At 32.7% G+C, this 26835-nt stretch overlaps 1 protein-coding gene across 3 annotated transcripts; it reads left to right on the forward strand.

The window, feature by feature from the left end:
• Positions 1–639: 639 nt before the first annotated feature.
• LOC106072700 (RNA cytidine acetyltransferase-like) lies at positions 640–26464 on the forward strand. Of its 3 annotated transcripts, XM_013233138.2 has the most exons (27): positions 644–679; positions 8665–8829; positions 9649–9740; positions 9844–10015; positions 10099–10221; positions 10665–10726; positions 12174–12288; positions 12460–12567; positions 12686–12819; positions 13225–13318; positions 14490–14588; positions 15609–15745; positions 16626–16747; positions 16829–17076; positions 17892–18008; positions 18200–18301; positions 19240–19314; positions 19858–20007; positions 20095–20228; positions 20679–20727; positions 20818–20911; positions 21091–21198; positions 23966–24138; positions 25130–25249; positions 25337–25405; positions 25647–25711; positions 26312–26464. In XM_013233138.2, the coding sequence occupies exons 2-27, from the start codon at positions 8725–8727 to the stop codon at positions 26400–26402; spliced, it is 2958 nt and encodes a 985-aa protein (XP_013088592.2). In that variant the 5' UTR covers positions 644–679; positions 8665–8724; the 3' UTR covers positions 26403–26464. The 3 variants fall into 3 exon arrangements, with proteins under 3 accessions (XP_055901049.1, XP_055901048.1, XP_013088592.2); XM_056045073.1 differs by having other exon boundaries at positions 641–679; positions 16626–17076; XM_056045074.1 differs by lacking the exon at positions 25337–25405 and having other exon boundaries at positions 640–679; positions 16626–17076.
• Positions 26465–26835: the final 371 nt, after the last annotated feature.

Consider the following 26835-nt stretch of genomic DNA (forward strand, 5'->3'; position numbering starts at 1 on the left):
TTATTTCTTGTACCTGACAAAACAAAAATAAATAATAATAATTAAACAGAATAAAAAAAATTATATTAACTATTGGTAATTAATTACTTTGTTTCGTATCGAAAAAGGAAAAGAAATTGTACTTGACAGATGTGATTGTATAAGTTGAATTAGTCCCCTTGAGAAGGTCTGAGACCTGATTCGAGTTTGAAGTTAAGTTAGACAAGTTGTTTTTTTTTTTGTTTTTTTTTTTTTCATTTAAAAATGCAATCACGATTACATAGAGAAGGAAACCCCTTTCTCCACCTTTTTTTTTTTCCCAACTGGTCCAGACAAGTGATAGAAGCATATCACATTGAGAAAGCTGTAAAAGCATGAATTGAATTGTGCTAAACAAAAAACAATATTTTTAATCGCACTGATTTATTATTGATCTATCACAAATTTAATTACACGACTGATCCAAACTAATTAATACTATTACACTTTCTAGAGATTCTATACGATTTTTTATAAAAGTATTTTTAACGTTGTTTTTTTTTAAATTTCAAATTTAAAAAAAAAAAATTTGTAGGTCAGGGATAAAGAATTGTTTGGTTTCTTTTAGACTGCTCTCAACTGATTGTTTATACATAACCATCAATTAAAGTTTCAAAACAATAACACATGTCTTCTAGTTTACACTAGATTCTAGATACATGTATTAGATTATTTAGATCTACTAATAAATATAGTAGTTTATATAGACTATAGATTCTAGATCTAGTTCTATAAGTTTGTAATTTAATATATGGGCTTACCTACTAGATTTTATAATGTCTAGATCTAATAGATATGTGTTTTTCAGTCCTTATTTTCATTATTTTGTTTTCTTTTTTATTTTCCACCAGTGCCCCAGTCAGGCCAGTGCCGCCAGTGGCACCAGCCCAGTATTTTAATTATGATTAAATTTAATTATCATAATTATAATTATGTCTATGTATTAAAAAATAAAAATTATATAATTGAAATATGTCACTCTTTCCAAGCAGTGTATTTCTATTGAAGCCTATTCTTTGTTATTCTATGGTTTGTGACATGTTGCAGCAGTCGCAGTACCGTTGGTCAGGCCCCCCTCCCCATCTCTCAGATTAGTCTACACTATGATTATTTATCTTAATGCCTATTTTTTTTTGTATGACTCCACATCATCGTTACTCAGTCAACTCTGTCATATTCACTTTATTCAGTATGAGTCATAGTGTTCAGGGCGTTTGGATTGGGTGGGAGGGAGGTTCTGTTTCTAGCTGTGAGAGATGAACTGCATTTTTTACTCAGCCCAAATCACCCTTTCCTCAAGAAACTTTCCTGCTTATGTCACTAGGCCACACATCACAAGGCTATTGCCATTGGTCAGACCAGTTGTACATGCTCTCTTTTGCTTGACTGTGTACCTGGCAATCAATATTTAATAGTCTCCAAATCACCCCTGTCAATATGCTTTGTTTTGTCTGGATGTTTGTTTGCATGTATTTGTTATGTGATGAACAATATAGTTATTTTTGTCTTTTATATTTTAGATTTAAGTTTATTGTGTAATTGTTGTTTAGTGTCACTGAACATCCTTATAAATGTTGTGTGGGTATTAATATTGTCCAAAAACAAAGTAAGCACTGATAGAAAAAAAATGATGCAATTTTTTTTCACACACAAAAAAAATGTTTTATATTTGGGAGTTTGCTAATTATATGGAAACTTAGTAAATAAAAAAAAAAGTAAAGTTCCCTTTCAGACCTTAAGATCTATAGATCTAGAATAGTAGTGACAATTATATGTTAACTATAGAAACTTTGTAGTATTTTCAAACTTATTATGCTATAAATTAGCATCTTTAGATTTACTTATATATTTATTTAGATCTAAATCTACAATTAAACTTTAAAAGTGTTTTATTTTTAAAACACTGTTAATAGTATTAATATATTACATTAAAATGCTTAATAAAATAGAACCTAGAATATTTTTAATGGTATCCCAAAATGATAAATAATTTCAAATCAGATAAAATGAAGGGACACCTCCCTTATTTTAACGTCAGTTCAATTTAAAAAGTAGGCAAAGAAATAATGTGTTTCCCCTTCTTTTTACAAGCCTGTGATACCCGTCTCAAGTGTTTCATTTGCTATTAGGCTTTAAAAAAAGTCTTGACCTACTGCCCTTCTCCCAGAGAGGTAGAATCATGGACATTTTCATACATGTCAGCTTTGACCTGAAGCTAATCTTTGTTGTTTACAAAAATATGAAACTCTGTGATGTGTAGAAAAATGAAGCCTATGTACAACCTATACATGATAATCACTTTAGACTTCTAAAGAGAAAAGATGTGTGCCTTGAATGTACATGTCCCATAATCAAGACTGCTTTGATTTAAGATGATCTAGATCTAGTTAAATCTAGTAAAAATCAAGGCTAGATTTTATCTTATATAATAGTCTAGACTTTTTATATTATATTATAATATTAGAACTTAAAAATCTAGAGTGATCTAGATATTACAGAGTCTAGATATAGTACTAGATATAGGATATATCTCTTTTTAATTAAAAAAAACTGATAAAAAGAATTTTTAAAATAAATTGTAAGACCATAGGCGCCAAGTAATTCTACAATGGCATAGCTGGGGAGAGGGGGGGGGGGGCTTGACCTCTTTAGAGGACCCTGCATTTTGACATTTGACATCATGACATGAGAATAATGTAATATTTAATGTAAAAAAAAATTTCGGACACTAATTGGGGGGCCCTCATCAAGTGGGGGAGGGGGGATGTTCAGATTTGGACCCCTTTTCCTCCCACTTTAGCTACCTACACCACTGTAATTCTAGATCCAGTAATTAAGTAATATAAAGCTAGAAATATTGATAAAACTTTTGCAATGTATTTTTGGTTTTTAATTTATACCTCCATAATGGTTTATTTAATGATAGCTGTTAAGGTGTATCTACATTAATAAAATCTCAATAAAGTAGCCATTGGACATAAAACTCTCAACTGTAACTTACTTACAACAAGCATAATATAGAAAAAAAACACTTAAATACTTATATTTGTGCAATGGACAACACAATTATTGCCTTTATGTCTTAATACTGCAAGATGTATTTCTCTTTTCTCTACATAAAACACAATTAGTTAAAATTAATTAATTAACTGATTAGTTAATTTTTTATTGACTGATGTGTGTTGTCATTCACATTGAATAATTTTGCAAAGTTTCAACTTTATCAGAGAATAGGAACTGGTAGAAATAATGTGTACAAGGTTTGTACCAGACTGATCATAGAGTGAGTAATATAAACTTTGTAAAAACAAAAACATAACCTAATAAATTACTTGGAGGTACGATGGTTGAGTGGTAAATTGCTTGGCTTCTGAACCAGAGGGTCTTGGGTTTAAATTCTGGTGAAGACTGGGATTTATCATTTCTGGATCAATAGTCCACCCAGCTTTAATGGGTACCTGACTTTAGTTGGGGAAAAGTAACGGCAGTTCATCATTATGCTGGCCACAGGACACCCTCATTAACCGTGGGCCATAATTCAGATGACCTTTACATCATCTGCCCTATGGGCCAAATGGTTTGAGAAGAAAACTTTACTTTCTTTAAAAAAATAAAATACACAGAAATACATTTAAATAACATATTAAATGCCAGAACCAATTTATATATAAAAATTATTTGTTCCCTATTACCATATATAGCATAGAAAAGTTGCCTGCATGAGCTAGTTAAACTAATGGCCTATCAGAATTAGAGAATCTAATGAATATGACTGATTAAGTTAACACAAGGATAAGCACAAAACATAAGTAAATTTGGAATTTCATTAAAAACCATCTTAAAAGCATTATAGAAAATCATATACCAACTAAATACACATCAAACAAAATAAATAAATGCTGGTTTAATAATAGACTAAAAAAGCTTTGTAAACAGAAGGAAAACCTATATAGAAAATTTAAAGAAACTAATGCAGAAAGAGTTTACAAAAAGTATATAAAAATTAAACACTTAACCCAAAAAGTAAGCAGACAGCTGCAGAGTGAATACATAAACAATGTAATATCTAAAGATAACAACAAAAACCTATGGTCATACATTAAGTCTAAGAAAATGGAAACAACAGGCATAGCACCATTAAAAGATGAACATAACATAATACATAATGATAATGAAACTAAAGCAAACATCCTAAACAAATACTTTGCATCAGCATTCTCAGCCCCAGGAGACAAAGACATATTACTGAATTTGAACCAAGTAGACAACATAGAAGATATAGTAGTACAAGAAAATGGAATTCAAAAACTATTAGCCAACACCAAACCAAATAAAGCTTCTGGACCTGATGGTATTCCAGCTAGATTACTCAAAGAACTAAGAAATGAGCTAGCCCCAGTGTTCAAAATGCTCTTTCAGGCTTCACTTAACCAGGGCAGAGTACCAAAGGACTGGAAAGAAGCTAATGTCATCCCCCCTATTTAAAAAAGGAGAAAAATCTGACCCAGGAAACTACAGACCAGTATCACTTACCAGCATCACATGTAAAATCCTAGAACACATAATATGTAGCAACATCATAAACCACTTAGACAAACATAATGTCCTCACACCATACCAACATGGCTTTAGGAAATATATGTGGTGGGTTTGGCACAGAAGACAACTAAATTCTAAAAGATGAAAGGAACTTGTAGGACGATTCCAACTGTTTATTATGCATTAAAGACCTGCAGCCATACATAAACACATGGTGTAGAACCAGACACAAACAGGGAGTGGAGACGACGTAGGTCCAGTAACATACGGACACTACAGCGACAAGAGATGCCGGTCGAATGGACAGTGCCCACGTTGGTCTGCCTTGTCATGCGCGGACACAAGGTGCCATCTAAGGTGAAGGGTCACATGGATATCAGGGTGGCCGGTGTTTTCTAAAAAGATATCCACTCCACTACAGAGCCCCTAGCTTGAAACGACCCGTCCCGGGGCGTTCAGCCTAGTAGGTTTCTGAAAACTGAAACAACTGTTTCTTGTCAGTGTCTTCTGGAACGACAAGCATCTTTCCAGTTTGTAACGTGCTGGTTCCATCGGTCATACAGAGTGGTCTGTCTTTCTCTAAACATAATGACTGGGAAGCTGTAGAAAGTGTGATAGGGAGCAGTGAGCGAAATCGTCTTTGTGGCTGGTTAAAATGCTTGTAGTTTCTTCTTTGTCTATCTGGCCTCCGGACTCTGTTATGCCTGTTCTTGTTTGGCTGCCCAGAGTTAAAGTTTCTATTTCTCGATGTTTGAATTGAGTGACTTGCATCTGTATTGTACATTGCATCAGCTTGTTGCTCATTGGTTCGTTGTTCTACTTGGTGGATTGGCTGTGAAACAATGGGTTCACTATTGCACACAGATTGAACCTCAGCTGTGAGTTGTGGTGATTGCTGACAGTGACGCCTTACATGTCCAACCTCCCAGCACTGGGTGCAGACTGGTGATCCATCATCAGTGTATGGGAAGAATCCTCTCTTCGTCCTTGACCACACAAGACCCGGCAGTGCTGTTGGTCGAATTCTGTTTTGGTTGCTATGTTTCATGTGTCTTTGTGTTGGTCTGCGTTGACTATGTGGTTGACTAGAAAGTGGGTTAGTTGAGCTTGGCAGACTGTTATAACCAGACCCCTGGTGTTGTTGACTAGAGAGTGAGTTAGCATTAGTTGAACTCAGCAGAATGTTATAGCCTGACCCCTTTATCTCTTCAAGTTGCTTCTCTAACTTGGCCAATTTTGCTAAGAGAACCTCAGACCACTGCTCTTGGGCTCGAGCTGCATCTTTGTTCTGGTTCTCCAACTTGAATGCATAGTTTCGTAGACTTTGAAAACTTATCTGGGGATGTTGCGCTATGAACCTAAACAGCTCTCTGCGAAGTTCTGGATCTCTGACTCCATAGGCATATTGGTCCCTCAATCTTTCCTCCTTGAAGCAATCTATTCCTTCTCTTTGTTCTTGCCTGATGGCCGTTGTGAACTCCTTAAATAGTCGGTGAGAGAATTCGAGCAGTGACTCACTTCTTCTTTGCTGCGACATCAGAAATATAATCTCTGCCTCTCGCACCGGTATAACTACTTCAAACGCAGAGGTAAGTGCATCGAGCAGAGCTTCTGGATCACTTGTGATATGAGGTGGCTGAAGATCTACCTCTACTCTAGCTGGACCACTTATGTTCTCAAGGATGGTTGCAGTCTTCTCTTGAGGCGAGAGGTAAGGCCGGAGTTCCCATAGATCTCTTATTTCTCTGACGAAATCTTCAATTGAAACCTCAACATTTCTGCCATCCCCGCTGAACTGTCTCATTTTTTTAGCAGGTTCTATGATGTAATGAGGGCGCTGACAGGCCAGCTTCAATGCCTCAAGTTCAGCTTGTAGTCGAGTCAACATCCACTGCACGTGGGACCCACGTCTCTCCCCTTCACTGAACTAGGTTCCACCATATTTCTCTCCATTTGGCTGCAGGTCTTAAGAAACTCTAACAATAATAGTACCCTAATAACTAAATATATCTCAACAGAAACAATTTTCAAGCTAAGTAAAATCACAATTAAGAAAATATAAGCAAATTACCTTAAAAACTAACTAAAACTAAATCTAACTACCCTGAAACAAAAAGAAGAAAACAAAAATAGAAAATATTTGAAAGTACAGAAACGGGAAAAAAACTAACTGTTACTTGTAGACATCTACGTCTGGTTGTCACTTTCTTAGTTTCGGTTTTCAGGAAGCAGATTCTGAGACGTCTTCTGATCCCACAGTGTAGTCTCTCTTCCTGACCCCACTCGTGCTACCAAGTTTCTGTGGTGGGTTTGGCACAGAAGACAACTAAATTCTAAATGATGAAAGGAACTCATAGGACGATTTCAATCTCTTTATTATGCATTAAAGACCTGCAGCCATACATAAACACATGGTGTAGAACCAGACACAAACAGGGAGTGGAGACGACGTAGGTCCAGTAACATACAGACACTACAGCGACAAGAGATGCCGGTCGAATGGACAGTGCCCACGTTGGTCTGCCTTGTCATGCGCGGACACAAGGTGCCATCTAGGGTGAAGGGTCATGTGGATATCAGGGTGGCCGGTGTTTTCTAAAAAGATATCCACTCCACTACATATAGATCATGTGAAACACAACTAATAGGACTAATTGATGATTTTTCAAAAGGTTTAGATAATAGTGAACAAATAGATGCTATCTTACTAGATTTTTCTAAGGCTTTTGACAAAGTTCACCACCATAGTTTGCTTAAAAAATTAAAATATTTCAGCATTAATGGTCTACTGCATCAGTGGATTAAAGATTTTCTGATAGGGAGAGAACAAACTGTAATAATAAATGGCTCTAAATCAACACCGATAACAGTAAACTCAGGTGTACCTCAAGGAACAGTCTTGGGTCCACTACTATTTTTAATTTACATAAATGATTTACCAAATTGCATTACTTCAGGAGCAAAAGTCAGATTATTTGCAGACAATTGCATAATATATAGCGCAATAAAAACAACACAATATACAGATATTTTACAAAGAGAATTAGATGAATTACAGAAATGGGAATCAAATTGGAGCATGTCTTTCCACCCAGAAAAATGTCAGTTGTTAAGAGTAACAAAAAAAACTAAAACAAATTAATTCCACTTATCTTATTCATGGCAAACCAGTAACACAGACTAAAAACGCAAAATACCTAGGTGTTATTATAAATGAAAAACTGTCATGGAATCCACATTTTGATGAAGCTACAAAAAAATCAAACAAAGCATTAGGATTTATTAAAAGAAATTTCTATAAATCAAATAAGAACATAAAACTAAAATGTTATTTAACCTTGGTTAGGCCAATAATAGAATATGCATCCTCCGTTTGAGACCCCTCAACTCAAGAAAACATTAAGAAACTGGAACAGACACAAAATAGAGCAGTGAGATTCATAACAAACGAATATTCACATTTGACTAGAGTAACACCTTTAGTAAAATCACTAAATTTAGAAAGCCTTCAGGACAGAAGGCTCAAAAGTAAAGTAGCAATCATACATAAGACACTGAACCATAATCTTCAAATACAAAAACAAAATTTAATAAAATACTCTGAAAGACACAAAGATAAAGGCACATTCGTCGTCCCATATGCTAGGACAAATTTGTACAAATACTCCTTCTTCCCTAGTGCTATTAGAGCATGGAATGGGTTGCCTGAGCTAGCCAGGAAAACCAGTGACTTGGCTGAATTTAAGTCATTGGTTAATATACATGAATAAATGCATGACGCGTAGGACGTAATCATCTTCTTTTTTGAAGTAACGTCTGTATTATATAAGAAGATAGATAATTTCAGAGGAACATCTTTAATTTTTAAGATAAGATAAGCTCTTTCAAATAAGAAAATTATACATCATCCTAAACTTTTATCTGTTAGCCTAATAGTTGATTTGTTAATTACATATTCATAAATGAATTCAAGCAAGCCATTCATTTTTTGATTGGCAATTGTGTTAGCTTAAATATACATATTACCATATTCATAATCTATAGTGATAATACTTCAATTAATGTTCATGTAGAAATTTACAGATCTGAACTTTTTTTTTTTTACAGTAACGTGCAAAGTTGTAATTTTATGATTTACTTGTCTTTATACATCATTGAGTGGTAATAATGCCAGATAAAATTGATACTAGAATTAAACTCTTGATTGCCAATGGTGTGTCCACACAACACCGATCCATATTTGTCATTGTTGGGAATCAAGGCAAAGATCAGGTGAGACAATGTCTTTATATCATTATTAAAATCTGTGTACCTCCTTGATAATTCTGTAGAGAGTTGATTTAAAATTTTAGTCTTCAATCTAATGATTTTCTTTCTAGCTCATCAAATGAAACTGAATAACTACATTCATTTTAGTCTTTTATATTCTTATCATTCATTAGAGCAGTGTTTCCAAACTGTGTTCCACAGAACACAAGGCCTGAATAGGTGTTCCAGGAACTACTGGAATAATTAACTAGAAGCCACAATGTGAATTTAAAAAAAAAATAAGCAAAGTGTTTCTCTAAATACTCAGAAAGTGTGAAGTGTTCCATGAAGGAAAAAGTTTGGGAAACACTGGAGCAATGGAGAGAAAACTTTACTAATTGCTTTGTACACAGGACTTAGGAATCAAGTAGTGAAATTCAATTAATCTGTGGCAATTTACATCTCAAGGGATGATTTTTTCCCTTTCCAACTGTTCATGTGACTAAAGAGGCCAATCCTTAATACACAGCTGCTGTCACAAGTTGGGCATCTGTAATCACCAAACGCTGTTGCACTTTCTACTTCTGGTGTGTGTCATCTACAATCCTTTTCTTTATGCTTGTGTGGATCTATCCATTTGGAAAAAAGAGGCACTGAAATTCAATTAATACAGTTTCTAAAACCAGTATTTGAATCACAAACACTTAGTTTGCCAGGGTGCGTCTATACCACTGTACTGAATGGATACATCAGTTTTAAACTTAAATAGTTATTTACAATAATCTTTTTATTAAATTGAAAGCTTGTCTATACACTAATGTACATTCCTAATACTTTCTGTAGGTTGTTACTTTTCATCACTTGTTGAGTCAAGCCAAAGGAAATGCCAGACCTTCAGTATTATGGTGCTACAAAAAGGAACTTGGATTTAGCAGGTATTTTCTTTGTTAAAATTATGTTAGGCTACTATTTAAATTTAGAATATTAACATAAATTAGATTGCATTATGTAACTTGATCTTTAAATTTGAATTTTAAGCCACACAAAGAAAAAAATGAAGCAGATTCAGAAAAAGATCAAAAGTGGCAGGTTGAATGTCAATGAAGATGACCCATTTGATTTGTTTGTTGCATCCACCAGTATTCGATATTGTCATTATTCAGATTCACACACAGTCTTGGGAAATACATATGGCATGTGCATCTTACAGGTCAGCTGGCATACAAATTATTTATTTATTTAGAGTTTGTTTATTTGTATTAAGCCTAAACCACTGTACACCATTTGTTGTAGGATTTTGAAGCTTTGACTCCTAATTTGTTAGCAAGAACAATAGAAACTGTGGAAGGAGGTGGCCTAATTGTAGTCCTGTTGCGTCCAATGACATCGCTCAAAGAGTTGTTTACTTTGACAATGGTAGGACAAATTAATTAGAAAAACAAAGTAGTTTTTGTGATCTCCCATCAATAATTTAATTTATCATTTAATAATTTATGTTTAGAGAAACTAGGTCTGTTGTTGTTGTAGCTAATGGGCCATTGTGTAGTTGATACTCCTAGAGCTAACATCTATTTAACTTTTCTCAGAATGTTTCCATAAAGTTTTGATTAAATACAGAAGTAGATTCTTAGTACAGGATATTGCCTTTGATGCTTGTTTAATATCATCTTTTGCATTATTGAGATGGCAGTGATTTTTGCATTCCCCTTAGATAAGCTTTGTTTGTTTTGTTTAAATATATGTTAAAAAATTTTGTTTGTTTTAAATTTTGAAAAAGTTTTTAATATTATTATTATTTATAGTATTTATTTGTCAGACTGTACCTTTGCTTTGACATTGATATGAACTTTGGATTTCAGGATGTTCATGCCAAGTTTCGCACAGAGTCTCATCAAGATGTGATTGGAAGATTCAATGAAAGGTTTTTTTTTTTGTTGTTTTTTGTTTTTTTTTTTGTTATTGACTTTAAATGTAATGATAGTTTCCAAAAAGTATCAAGTTATTTGCCATAGCTGAGGCTTGGCTGTTGCTCTTGATATGAATTACAAAGATTTATGACACTTTTTATACTGAAACAAACTGTTAATAACTGCTTTGATTTCTTCTATGTCAATTTATTATGTTTCTATCTAGAAATCAGCTTTACCAACTTTTGTGCAGCTTTGTGGTACATTATCATATCATATTTAACTTTTAGGTTATAATAGCATTAATCTGCTAGATGTCTCAGTATTAAAAAGAAAGTAAAGTACCCTTTTCAGACCTTGGGTTTTATAGGGCAGATTATGTATAGGTTATATATTTATCTGTTTTTATTACCGACAGTTAACAAGGGTGTTGTGGTGACTATGTTTGTATATAATATTGTAAACAACACTTGAGAGAATCTTGGGTGTAAGATTTAAAGAATTCTATGTTTATTTATGTTTATTTATTATTATTTCATTGGTTGGGACAGTGACAGCGCTTGGAGTTTTGTTATTGTTGTCGGAGGCCTGAGTTTTGGGAGCCTAGTCGTATAGTATAAGTAATATAGAAGTCAGTTTTCATAATTATATGTATATTTAGTAGTTAACATTTGATGTGTTGTCTACAACTACAGTTATTCCTGTTTACTTTTATTAAAGTTATATTTTGTTGTTAATTCATCTCTGGCATCTCTTTAAGTCATTGAAAGAAGTATGTTATGTGTCAAGTTTAATCCAAGTAAGAAGTTCACAACAGGTGTCATGTGGCCAGCACAATTACCAACTGCTTTTAATTTTCTTTCCCCAACTAATGTCAGGTTCCCATTTAGGCATTAGATTTGGGTGGACTCACAGGTGTCCTAAAAATCCCAGTCTTCAGAGGCTCAAACCTGGGACCTCTTGTTTAGGAAGCCAAGTGCTTTAGTACTCAGCCACCATGCCCCATTGTCTCAATAGTCCATTCATACATCCCAGTGGCGCTACAGCCCATGGAGGGCTCTGGCCTGCTTCAACACATCGCATTCGGGGGTCTGCCTTATGGTTTTTGCCTGTAATACAATTTGTCTCAGTACTATAGTAAGCATTTTATTTTCTGTCAGATGATACACTTTTCCACCTCTTACAAATCTTGTATATTTATTTTGTTGTTGTATAGCACCTTTTACTATAGTGTACTCAGTCTGCAATGGACTGGTAGGGGGGGGGGGATCTGGGAGGTTTACATGCTGCATCTGAAAACACAACTCTAAACACATTTGGCATTTGAAATAGAGCCCCTGTTGTTAAGTAGCCAAGTAGTTTTGATTTCATAGTAATGTGAACAACTTTTCATTTTGAAATCAATTTCTAGTGTATTGTTTATTATACTTTAAGTATATTGTTTAATATCTCATTTTATAGATTTGTCTTGTCATTGGGAACTTGTAAAAGTTGTTTGGTAATGGATGACAAGTTACAACTGCTTCCAATCTCATCACATGCCCTTGACATTGAACTGCTTCCTGCAAAATCTCATGTGAGTAAATGTTTTTAATTCATTCAAAACATAATAGAATTCAATTAGTATCTGGAAAATATTTTTCTAATAAATTTTTATTACCAATTTTAAATATTTAATAACAGAAGGCTGTCTTGAGAATTTTTTCTTAATTTACCAATCAGAATGAAACAATAATTTTTATTTTAGGAAGAATCTTATGCAGTGCAATCAGAAATGTCAAAATTGATCAATTCTATACCTGAGACAAATATTACAGCACACAAAATTGTTCAATTATGTAGAACGTTAGATCAGGTAAACTATTTCTAATGTTTGATTAGAGGAATGCATTGCTCAGTATGTTAGCTGTCTAATCAAAATTTTTTTCTCTATATTTTTCTAAAATCATTTTAGTTACTTTTAACTTTTTCAGACTCATGGATTTATGAAATTAATTGAAGTTTTGCAAAAGAAAACTTTATCAAGTACAGTGGTCATGACTGCCGCCAGAGGCCGCGGTAAGTCAGCTACACTTGGTTTGTCTCTAGCTTCATCTGTGGACTTCGGGTATGTATCAGAATCTTGAAAGATTTTTTTTTATCCTTGATTTCATTTCAATAGGTGTCCTTGTCACTGTTTTTATGGGAGTTTGTTAATTTATCAAGCTTTGGCTGCTCCTAACTATTTTGTTTTTACATTTTATTATGTTAATAAAATATAATAATTGAATTATCAGAACTAAAACAATTTCAAATACTTTACGCAGCTTTGTGAATACATCTTAATCTTAAGAATGTTTGCATTCAAAAATATTAATAATATTTATAAATGCAAACATTATTCTTTATTTTTATTTATCTATCTTAGAAAGTTAAATATCCCATTGTATTTAATGTGTGAAAATGTGTGTGTGTTTGTATATTCTAGTTTCACAAATTTGAGTTATATTAAAGGCTATAATTTATCTTTCAGATATTCAAATATATTTGTGACAGCTCCTAGTCCAGAAAATCTCAAAACCTTATTTGAATTCATATTTAAAGGTTTTGATGCACTTGGATATCAGGTAACATTGTTTATTTCAGTAGTGTAAATTATTTTATTTATTTCAGTAGTGTAAATAATTTTATTTATTTCAGTAGTGTAAATTATTTTATTTATTTCAGTAGTGTAAATTATTTTATTTATTTCAGTAGTGTAAATTATTTTATTTATTTCAGTAGTGTAAATTATTTTATTTATTTCAGTAGTGTAAATTATTTTATTTATTTCAGTAGTGTAAATTATTTTATTTATTTCAGTAGTGTAAATTATTTTATTTATTTCAGTAGTGTAAATTATTTTATTTATTTCATTAGTGTAAATTATTTTATTTATTTCAGTAGTGTAAATTATTTTATTTATTTCATTAGTGTAAATTATTTTATTTATTTCAGTAGTGTAAATTATTTTATTTATTTCAGTAGTGTAAATTATTTTATTTATTTCAGTACCAATTATTTTATTTATTTCAGTAGTGTAAATTATTTTATTTATTTCAGTAGTGTAAATTATTTTATTTATTTCAGTAGTGTAAATTATTTTATTTATTTCAGTAGTGAAAATTATTTCATTTATTTCAGTAGTGTAAATTATTTTATTTATTTCAGTCGTGTAAATTATTTTATTTATTTCAGTAGTGTACATTATTTTGTTTATTTCAGTAGTGTAAATTATTTTGTTTATTTCAGTTGTGTAGATTATTTTGTTTATTTCAGTTGTGTAGATTATTTTATTTATTTTGTTTATTTCAGTTGTGTAAAATTATTTTATTTATTTTGTTTATTTCAGTAGTATAAATTATTTTATTTATTTCAGTTGTGTAGATTATTTTGTTTATTTCAGTTGTGTAAATTATTTTATTTATTTCCGTTGTGTAGATTATTTTGTTTATTTCAGTTGTGTAAATTATTTTATTTATTTTGTTTATTTCAGTTGTGTAAATTATTTTATTTATTTTGTTTATTTCAGTTGTGTAAATTATTTTATTTATTTCAGTTGTGTAGATTATTTTGTTTATTTCATTAGTGTAAATTATTTTATTTATTTCAGTTGTGTAAATTATTTTGTTTATTTCAGTTGTGTAAATTATTTTATTTATTTCAGTTGTGTAAATTATTTTGTTTATTTCAGTAGTGTAAATTATTTTATTTATTTTGTTTATTTCAGTTGTGTAAATTATTTTATTTACTTACCAGGAAAACAAAGACTATGAAATCCTAACTTCCACCAATCCCGACTTCAATAAAGCTGTGGTCAGAGTAAACATATTCAGGAATCATAGACAAACTCTACAGGTAGAATTAAAATATTCAGACAAAATTATTCATTTTTTTCTTTATTTTTTTTCTTTATTGCTTTTGTGCTAAGTGGAAGTGGTTGGGGGGGGGGGGGTATTTGAGGAGTTTTTCATGCTGCCTTTAGGCGTTCAGCAACCACACCTCAGCTCAAGTTGGGATCTGAACTTGACCCCCCTTGATAGCTAGCCAATCAGTTTATGTCACTCAACAAGTTACCAAATAGAAAATAGAAAAATACAATAAAATCTGACCTTGGACACATGTTAGCTTCCAGCTGTTAAACAAAAGAAGAATCAATAAAAAAAATATTAGTTGGTAATTGATTATTTGTTTGGTATTGAACAAGGGAAAGAAACTGTACTTGACTAATTTGTTGGTATAAGTTGTTTGTTTTACATGTTTCTGGTGTTCCTTCAGAGTTGAAGATAAATTACTTCCTAGTCCAAACCTCCCGCATGACAACGGGGGATGGGAGCGGACAGGTTTTGAACCCGGGACCATTGATAAGTCTGAACGACAGTCCAGTGTGCAAACTGCATGACCAGGCAGCCATCCAGTTGAATTAGTCCCCTTTATACTTTGTGAAGAGAATTGGGTCATTTGAAACTAACAATAGATAACTCTAAAACCGTCTATTTTCATAAGCCTTCGCTGGCTTGAACCCTCAAGTTTTAATTCAAGCTGAATAACTTTTAATTTTTTTAATAAAATGCATTTAAAAAGTGATCACGGTAACCTTCACCCAGATACCCCTTTCTCCCCCCCCCCTCTTTTCCAACTGGTACAGACAATTTATAGTATCATAGCACATTGAGAATCTAAAAGCATGAACATTTGCTAAAAAAAAACAATTGGTAAAAATATTTCTAATCACAAAGTTTTATTATTGTTAGTCTAGTACTATAACAAATTTAATTACATCACTGATCCAGATTAAATGATACAATTATGCTTAATATAAGCCTTTTTCTTTTTTAAAGTATTTGATATATTTTTCTTTTTCTTCATTAACTTTAGTATATCCACCCTGCTGACTCCCATAAACTTGGACAGGCTGAGTTAGTTTGTATTGATGAAGCTGCTGCCATTCCATTACCATTGGTGAAAAATTTGTTAGGACCATACCTAGTCTTTATGTCATCTACTATCAATGGGTAAGGTTAATGTTTGAAATGTTTGCTCAATTATTATGTCTTATTAAACACATAGAAGCAACAACAACAAGATATCCTGAATTGACTTGTTTTTATTGGAAACTATTTATAAGGTCCATCTTCGATAAGTAAACCTCTATAAGTAATAAAGCTTACCTGCTTATGCAAGCAACTCTTAACATGAACATTGTTTCCCTGACACTCATTTAACCTAAGGGAACTAAAATACTAGCCTTGAACTGAACTTACTTTGAAATCCTTAACTTGGCAGCCAAAATTTGTGGCACCTGAACATAGCACCCAGTAAATGCCTTTTGGTAGTTTTTTATCTTTTAAGTGTTTAATTATATAGATAGTTTCTTTTCTACCATAAAAAATATAACAGTGAATTGCAAATCAGTACTATTTAGGCCATTTTGGCACTATTTAAGCCATGCTAGCCCTATGTAGGCCATGTTATCCCTATTCAAGCCATATTAGCTCTATGTAAGCCATGTTATCCCTATTTAAGTCATATAAGTTCTATGTAGGCCATGTTGTCCCTATTGCAGCCATATTAGCTCTATGTAGGCCATGTGATTCCTATTTAAGCCATATTACCTCTATGTAGGCCATGTGATTCCTATTTAAGCCATATTAGCTCTATGTAGGCCATGTGATTCCTATTTAAGCCATATTACCTCTATGTAGGCCATGTGATTCCTATTTAAGCCATATTAGCTCTATGTAGGCCATGTTATCCCTATTTCAGCCATATTAGCTCTATGTAGGCCATGTTATCCCTGTTTCAGCCATAATAGCTCTATGTAGGCCATGTGATTCCTATTTCAGCCATAATAGCTCTATAAATATATATTCAAAATCTCTTGTCCCCCACCAGGTATGAAGGAACAGGGAGATCACTGTCATTGAAACTCATTCATCAACTAAGACAACAAAGCTGTACAACTGGAAGCCAAAAGACAAAGTTTTCAGGGAAAGAAACAGACAAAGTCACTTTTGGTGAGAATATGTTTACATTTTGTGAACTAATTGTCTGTGTTTTGAAGATGCACCTCATTCCTAAATGTTTTTCTACTTTAGGTCGCACACTGGTTGAACTTGAACTAAAGGAATCAGTTCGCTATGCTCCAAATGATCCAGTCGAGGCTTGGCTCAATGATCTGTTGTGTCTAGATGCTAACATCAATCCCTGGTCAATATCAGATTGTCCACAAGCATCCTCTTGCCATTTGTACTCTGTCAACAGAGACACTTTGTTTTCTTTCCATGGAGCCTCAGAGAAATTCCTTCACAAAGTAATGGCACTCTATGTCTCTTCCCACTACAAGGTTAGACTTGTGAAATTATCTCCAATTCATGTTAAATATCATCATAACCAACTTGCAATAAAATAGCTTTGGACAATAACAAATTCTTATTTTAGCAGAGAGTGCATTTTTTAAAAGGTCATTTTTTTTAGAACAAAATTTGGTTTGATTATGTTAATAGACATGAATATATATTCACAATCATGTATTTGTGTGAGTCTGACTGGCCATATCTAATGCACTGAGAGAATTGTGGCTGCTTAGTGTCTAGTTGTTATGTTAAGGCTAACAAAAGATAGGAGGGCTAAATAGTGAGGTAGAAGTGCTGGTTTGGGAGAGAGCTCCAACTGGAATAACCTGTGTGCAGCCGAAGATTCTGGGCTCATATAGGTCTCACTAGCCACATAAGGAGATACAAAACCCTGTGCCCCCTGAATGACTAAAGTGGTCATCATCAAACCATGATGGACCAACTCTATATATGAGGGCTGTATAGGGAAGTAGGAGGATTTAGTAGGGAGCTAGGAAAATTGAAATATCTTTTTTTTTAATGAGAGCATTCAAACTAGACACATTATTTTTGTAAAACCTTGAAGTAAAATTTTCTTTTGCTTTGTTTTGTATTTCTACACAACAGTTATGTCTAGAAGTTATTTTACCATATATTTATTATTATTTATTTTTTTTGTTTTTTTTATTTGCTGTTTTAATTTTCTTTAATTTTTAAATATTACTTTTTTGGATAATTAAGGTAACTCTAATGTGCCAATAAAGTTGTTTAGTTTCTTTTTTCTATAATCAAATTTTTATTCCTGTCTTTGTTTTTAATTTCCCAGAATTCCCCTAATGACCTTCAGCTTTTGTCTGATGCACCTGCCCATCAGATATTTGTTCTGCTTGGTCCCACCAGAGCCAATCAAAAGGACCTTCCTGAAGTTTTATGTGTTTTGCAGGTAGTGACAAATTTTGTTGCAAGTTTTAAATACTGGTATCGAAATTGATTCTATCTTTATTGCCTCATTGTTTGTTTCATAAAAATATAATATTTAGGTCCCAGTTTTTTAAAATACAGATAGCATAAAGAAAACATTCATTATTATAGAAAGCTTTAAAATTTAATTGAATTACAACTCTCACTTTGAAGGTTTGTTTAGAAGGAGGACTGACTAAATCAAGTGTTGCCAAGAATTTAGACAGAGGTGTCAGAGCATCTGGAGATTTGATTCCCTGGACAATATCCCAACAGGTCACTTAGCAGAAATATGCAAGAAATGTTGAAACATATATTAAGGAGAACTTTTTGCCACTGCTGATTTAAATATTATGATGTTCCTCTTTTCTCATTGTTAAACTAAAGTTAATTACTTGATGCAATAAATCAAATTGTCTTAGGTCTGACACTATATGAATATTTTCCATAGATTTTAAGGAAAAAAATTCAACAAAAATCTTTTTAAAATTTTATCAAAGTAAAATATTATCTAAAAATAAAATGAAAAGCTTTTACATTATTATCAATATCTAATCAATGGTGGTGGTTGAGGCATATGAGATGCTTGGCTGATAAACCAAGTGTATCTAGTTTGAAACCCAATAAAGGTTATAAAATTAACAATTCAGGATATATTAATATGAAACCTCTCACAGATACGTTAATGCCATAATTGTCTATAAATAGAAAATCTAAGAATCCAACTAGGTCAAATCATCTAGTGCAATTAGGATAAGAACATCAAATTTCAATTCATGGTGCCCCGCTGTGGGGAAGAAGAGGAAACTGTGCCTCATATTCTGTTTGACTGCCCCATATTTGCTGATCTCCGTCTCAACAGGTCTGGGAGACCTGTATGGTGACATGTATGCACTACGCAAGACAGCAGGGTTTCTGTCCAGGGCTTTTACAAGAGAGGATTTGAGCCTCTCAAGCCCTCACTCAAATCGAGTTTGATGATGATTATGATGCATGCAATTAGGGCAAGAACACCTGAGGGTTCTCTTTAAATAAACACCTTAGTACAAGATGTCACATATTACTCCATTCTTTTAGTTTTATTATTGTAGTGCCACAATTTATTTACCTGTTTAACATGGGCTAGAAAGAAATTATTTGTTTGTACACAATTTAACTATCAGTTAAAAAAAAGCTTGTGTACAAATGAAATAATGACTTTGTCTATCCTTCAGTTCCTAGATCACAACTTTGCTTGTCTCTCTGGAGCTCGTGTAGTGAGAATAGCAACACATCCAGACTATCAGCGAGTGAGTATTTATCTGTATTTCACTTTTTGTGTGAGTGATGCGTTTTAAAATGAAAATATACATAGTCATTCAAAATTTCTTTAAGGTTGTGTTATTATTTTAATATATATATATTATATTTATATATAGGGGTGCACGGGTATATATTGGACCTTTTTTCACTATTCAACCATATTCCACACTTTAAAGAAGAGTACTAAATTATCTAGTTTACTGCAAATAAAAATATTCCAAGAAATGTATATTATTAATAAATTAATTTAAATCAACATTTCACACATTGCCTAAAGAAGTTCTAGTCATTCAATAGAACACCTAGGCATTCTATACAAAGTAGAAAATCAAGAATTCATTTCGTACTTTGAAGTTTTTAGGCATTCTATAGAATGCCAGATTGACACTTTGCAGTAACATATCTAGAATTAGTTTTGTTTTGCAGTAACATATCTAGAATTAGTTTTGTTTTAGAGTTCATATTTCTTTTTTAATGTTTATAGGATTAAATACTTTTGAATAAGACATTTTCACAAAACTACTTGACAGATGGGATATGGATCAGTTGCTCTGGACCAGCTCCAAAAGTTTTATGAAGGGGAATTCTCTAAGCTGAAAGACACTAAAGATCTTGGGAGTAACCTTGAGAATAGCAGTGATGAAAATGTTGACATCTCAAGTAAAATGGACAAAAAAAAGGTGATTTGATGACTATCATTGTTTAGTTTGTTAGTACATTCAATTTGTAAGAGTACTTCAAGCTAAAACTCTTTGAAATATTTCAAGGGAACTAATCTGTTCAGTGAAATACTGGAGCCAAGGACAAAACTTCCTCCACTTCTGGTCAGACTTGAAGACTCACATCCTGAGAAGCTGCACTATTTGGGTGTGTCTTTTGGCTTGACCTCTGAACTTTTCAGGTAAGGTGAAGTATCATTTGTTTCCATTTTTTAAAGTATGTTTCAGATGTTTCCTTAGAAATTAATATAATTACTTCCTGTGCAGGGTTTGAATTGGGGACCATCATAACAACAGCCTGAGAATATACCTCAGGACCAGGCATACACATTTCAGCTAACAGTATTTATTTTCTTACCCAGAAGATTATATGCTTGAACTGTAATGTATATAATATATTAATCAAAATTCTCTCTCTTTTGTCAAATGTTGAACTCTCACATAAAGTAACAAGTCTTACCACCATATCCTCACCTGTTTGCTTCATTTGCATTACATATATGTACCTTCAAAAAAAATACATTTTTCATTTCTACTTTGGTAAGGGAAAAATTCTGGAAACATTGTTCAATATTTTATGAATATATTTATTTAAAAATTTTCATCACAGATTTTTGTTTGTTTGATCTCAGGTTTTGGAAGAAATCTGGCTATGTTCCATTATATTTAAGACAAACTCCAGTAAGTGGACACATTCTACTTGTATTGCTAAAAATTGTTAACTAAGTGAAACAGAATAGTTTTAAAGAATGATCCAAATTCCACCAACAGAATGAGCTCACCGGAGAACACTCTTGTATCATGATAAAAGAAATCAACACAGTCAAGGTAGAGAGGCCAGTCTGTTTGCAATCTTACTGGAAAGGTGATTTTTTAAATACTTTCATAACATTTTGATTTAGAATTGTAACGATACATGTTCTGTTTCATGTGACACTTGAAGGTGATAATAACTTTGTCACGTGTCCAAATAAAAACACCAAACAATTTTTTTGATAATAAGAGTTCATTACTCTTACATTTTTTATGTTTTTTTTTCTTCAGATTTTCAAAGAAGATTTGTCTCTCTTTTATCATATCAATTTCGTACTTTCAAACCCAGCCACGCTTTAGAAATCCTGAGGAATAAAAATGTTAAAACAACTGAAACAGGTAAAAAAATAATTTATTGATAATCCAATGTACTGTAATAGGCCACTTCAAAAAACAACTGTTGACATAAATTCTACTCTTTGTACAAAGCGTATATCAACTCAGTCTGCCTTCTTGTACACATTGTGTATAGGCTCTTTGTCCCACACCCATTCTCTGATGATGTTATTTGAAACAATTTTATATTGTACCTAACAAAACATGAATATATGAAAAAAATTAACCAATTAGTTGATTAATCATCATCTGTAATTATTTAATTTGTTTGGTATTAAAAAGGAAAATAAATCCAACAGTATTGAGAAATATGGCTGTATATGTGGAGCTATTTCTTTTGTTACATTTTGTGCAAGTTTTTCAATTTTCTATAGTCAATGACAATACAATAATTAAAAAATAAAAAAAAAATTAACCAATTAATTAATCAATTAATGGTAATTAATTTTGTTTATACAGAAAATGGGAGCTAAACCCTGTAGTAATGAGAAATATGTCAGGGATTTTGCAGTTCTTTTCTTTAGATATGTTTTTAAAAAAATTATACAAGATTACAAAGAGAGTTTGTGTTGTCTCACAAACTCAGAGGCGGTCGGAGTCGGATCCCTGTCGGATACGCCTATTCGCAAGGAATATTCAAGGCGTGATTTTGTTTTCATTGTCAAAAGTAATATTGTTTCAAAGTTTCATTTGGCGTTATAAAAAAATATTTTTTTCCATGTTTTGGATGTTCCTTCAAAGTTAAAGATAATTTACTTCCTTATCCAAATCTCCCACTGGACGACGGGGGATGGCAGCGAGCAGGGTATGAAACCGGGACCGTCGAGATAATCAGTTCAGCATGCTAACCGCACAACCAGGCATTGCTCTTAATAACAAACTGGTTACAAACTAATAGCCTATTATTGATAAAGAGATATATTACACATAACTAGTTGATATGTACAATATGTCAGATGAGCAATTTTAGATAATCTTTTGGTATTGCATCTTTTATCCTGATGTGGGCACTAAACTAAAAATAAATAAAATCTGATTATTTTAAAAATTTTGAGGAAACTGATTAGTACCATGTTTTGCCGCTACTTGTTACGCTACTGCATGAAAGTCGCTGCATAAAAAGTCCATTTTAAAAAATGTGCATGATATTTACATACAAAGTGCATTCTAAGCCTTTATAAACAAACATAAATGTTTTCTTTTAATTTTAACAGCTAGTTGACCCTGAAAAAACACCTTTAACTAATATTTATATTTTTTGTGAACATTTCTTGTACATTTTATAAATATATTCGACTTAGTGATACTGAAAATACACAAAAAATTGTCATTCTTTGTTAACATATTGTAACATTACCTCCCTTACATTTATGTAATTGTTTTAGAATTGGTGTATTTTTTTGAAAAAATCGCTTGCATAATTAATTTTATAATTAAACGGTTTGCTTTTAGAAAACCAAAAGTAGCCATTGCACCTAAACTTTGCAAGCTGCATCGCATGAAGAAAAAATATTTTTCATTTCTCTTCTAGTTTTCGAGATCTGAGTGTGACAGACGGACATTTTGCACAAACCTAATAGCGGCTTTTCCCCTTATGGGGGCCGCTAAAAAAAGCATTTTTTTTATTTTGGTTGTCATATACGTACTGTAACATAGACATGTCTTCATTTTAGACTCAACTATTTTTAATATCAAAACTTCAACAATTTATTGGTACAGATTTTATCTGTAATGGCCTGAGCAGTTCTACTGCAAATCATACTATCTCTCCTTGTTGTGCTTCACCATGTGTGACATCTGTCTACACCAGTGATCCCACTAAATACGGCCTGCAGGCCACATCTGGCCCACGACGTGGTTCAATCTGACCCGCCAAAACGTTGGCACAAAGAGTACAAGATTTCTGGCACCATGACCTTTAACATTTGTACGTTAATGAAATGGGAGAGTTGAAGAAACTACAAGTGAAATTAAGAATCTACCAGGAAAAGTGAATTTTTTTTTTTAATACAGTATTGTTACAAATCTCCCTATCCGGCTCGCTGCAAATTGCACCAAACGACACCACCAAATTTAAAGAACTTGACAACTCTGGGCCTGAAAAAAACGTAATAGTTTAATGTCAGTAACGTGAGCCGTTGTAACGAACTGTAGATCGGGAAGTTGTGACTGACTGGTCTCTGATACCTTCGCTCTTTATATAGGGTCCCTGCTGGCCTTCTCGAACCGGACAGAACGCCGCTCGACGTTTCTAGGTGGTCAGATGACTACAACTCTCGTGACGCTCCTGAGCTCTGTTCACGTCGGCGATCCTTCCCGAACTGTCCTGTTGACACTTGACTCGGCTGACAGTCGTAACTCGTCATGGTTGACCGCTCGTCTAGCGCTGGCCTGGGGCGATTTGCGTCGGCTGACTACACACACACCACTACCCCCATCTGTGCCACCACCAGGTTTATAACAGTATAATAAGCCAACATATTTGATTTGTAAAGAAAGTGTAGCTTTTTTGTTTTTTTAACAACATATAAACAGCATATAAAAGAAAATATGGTGGCATTCTTGGTTTGAGCTGCAAATTTTAAGTAGAGAAATGAAGCCATTTTATAACGCATAAAAAAAATATTTTTCAGATGTCCCATAAATTTGTTTTACTTACCATTCTTTCACGTTTCTAGTAAGTAATATTATTTACTGATATACAACAACTTCTATCTTTTTGCATATCACATCATCATGCATAAGCTCATTCTAGTTTGAACATTTTCAGATCCACTTAATTTATCCCAGCTGACAATGTTCTTCAATCCTTCTGACCTCCAGCGTCTGAAGCTGTACTCCAACAATATGGTGGACTATCACATGATAGTTGATGTACTTCCTGTTCTCTCCAGACTTTACTTCACAGGCCTCATCAAACTTCATCTTACAATCATTCAAAGTGTAAGTTATCCAAACTTTTTTTTTTGTGTCTGAATCTTTTTTAAAGCCTACAACATTGAGGTAACATGCTTAAAAAAAACAGTCTAAAAAATTAAGTTCCCTCTTTTACATGTATCTAATAAAAGGTTACTTTTGTGATAATAACTTCTTTTGGGAAAAAAAAATCTCCTTTGGAGAGAAGAAAATATTATTATGTCTGCACTAGCCAAAAGTCCAGTTATATTTAATAGTTTAGCTCAGTACAAAACACTTTCAACAAAAAATAATGAAATGACACCACTTCCTGACATATCATTTTCTGACTTGCTTCAGGTCAATGTCAAGTTAAAATCCACAAAGGTTGAGAGCTACACTATATTTTAATTCAATTATCATGCTATCTAGATTTACAGAATAATAGTATTAGCTCTAAGAAGCTAATTTTTTAGAGAGTTTCAAGGTTTGTTAAGACATATTAGTGCGAACACATACAAATAACCTCCACCTGTTGTGTTCAGTTTATTGTAAATAAGTAAAGTTCCCTTTCCAGACCTTGCAATTTATGGGGCAGATGATGTAAAGGTCATCTGGTTCTGTGGCCATGGTTAATAAGGGTGTCATGTAGCCACCACAGTGACCAACTGCCTTTACTTTTTCCCAACTAATGTCAGGTACCCATTAGAGCTGAGTGGACTCAGAGGTGCCTTAAAGATCCCAAAATTAAAAATCCCTGTCTTCACCAGGATTTGAACTCACTACTCTTGGTTCTGAAGCCAAGCGCTCTACCACGTAGTCACTGCACCTCCTTATTGTAAATGTGTCTCTTTTATTTCCAAAAGTATTTCTTATCATTTGTGAAGTGGATCATTCTCTAAAAATACAGGCATATATATGAGCTATTTTGAATATTTATTTAGGTTAATAGGTTTTATTTCTTTCTTTTTTTTTGCTATGAAAAGTTCTATAGCTAAAAAAAAAAAAAATTTTAACACTGTAATTTATTTGTATGTAGAGCATTCTACTAGCCCTGGGTCTGCAGCATAAAACAGTTGAAGACATAGAGAAAGATCTAGAGTTGCCTGTCACTCAAATATTAGGACAGTTTAAGGAGAGCATTACGAAATTTGTTAAGGTTGGTAGTACCTTCACTTAATCATCCATTTAACACCAAGCTTTAATTTTTTTGTTTTGTTTTTATTATTTGAAACTTTCTTTCCAGCTCTTCAGAGAACTCAAGGATCAAGATCAAGGAGAAACTTTCAGCAAAGTTCAGAAGCAAACAACTCTTGTTAGTAGAGATTCTATGGTTACCCTACATGATTTATATATAGATCTATATTGCAAGAAAAAACTTGATAAAAATTACTATGACATTAGTCATCAATTTTATTTTTTCCTTTTTATACCTATACATCCAAAACATTTTCTGTTCATCAAGTCAAAGAACTGGATCAAATTTCCCATTGCAATGGGTGAAAACTACTTTGTATTATTTAAAAAGAAAATTATTTTTTTTCCTTCAAATGTAGGACAAATGTAACAGTAGCAGTAGAGCAGAAAAAGATTTAGACATTTCCCTTCAGTCTATGAAAAGGTATGTTAATTTTTTTTGGACACTCTTAATAATAAATCTCCCTATAATTACTCAATAATACCAAAGGGCAGTTAAACAATCTTTGAATATGTTTTATTGTGGAACCTCATTAACAAGAACATAACTTTACACTTTCCTTGGCATAACCCTTCATTTATTAGCGGCCCCCGAAAGGGGAAAAGAGGCTATTAGTTTTGTGTGGAATGTCCGTCTGTCCCGTTTAGATCTCGTAAACTAGAAAAGATAGTGAAAATCCAACATCATAATATTTAAGACCATTTAAAGTTCTGATGCAACGGCTACTTTTTCCTTTTCTAAAAGTGAAAAATTTAATTTTTTAAATCACTTATGCAAGCATTTTTTTTTCATAAAAATACACCTCTTTTACAACTATTCACTATTAATAGTAACAAACACTAAAGGCTCTTTAGTAGGGGAGATCACTATTTACCATATTTTTAACACATATATGCAAATGGTTTTAGATTTTTTGTCATAAATTGTTTTTTTTTACATTTGTATTGCTAAGTTAAGTAAGTTCTGTCATACTAATTGCTACATTTACACACAAAAAAAAACATTGATATTTCTCATTCCCAGCACTAATGAAAGGAAACATAAATTACCAGAAGATTGTGATACAAGTTCCCAAGGAACAACCAAGAAAAAACACAAACAAACAAATGTATAGATGACTGCTATTTGTTTTGTATTATTATTCATCATTTAAAATAAAATCTAATTTAGATCTAATGCTTTGGTCTAGTTTTGTTTGTAGAGTTTCTATAGTTATATCTTTTAAAATACAGAGGTTACTTCAAAATAGAAGATGATTACATCCTACACATGCTCCTAGGTCAATTTAGTCATGCATTTTAACCAATGACTTAAATTTTGCCAAGTCATTGGTTTTCCTGGCTAGCTCAGGCAACCCTTTCCATGCTGTAATTGCATTTGGGAAGAAGGAGCATTTGTACAACTTTGTCTTAGCATATGGAACGAGGAGTGTGCCTTTATCTTTGTGTCTTTCTGAGTATTTTATTAGGTTTTGTATTTGAAGATTATAGTTCAGTGTTTTATGTATAATTGCTACTTTACTTTTAAATCTTCTATCCTAAATTTAG

This window comes from Biomphalaria glabrata, chromosome 10, assembly GCF_947242115.1.
Source record: "Biomphalaria glabrata chromosome 10, xgBioGlab47.1, whole genome shotgun sequence".
In the NCBI taxonomy this organism is placed as follows: domain Eukaryota; kingdom Metazoa; phylum Mollusca; class Gastropoda; family Planorbidae; genus Biomphalaria; species Biomphalaria glabrata.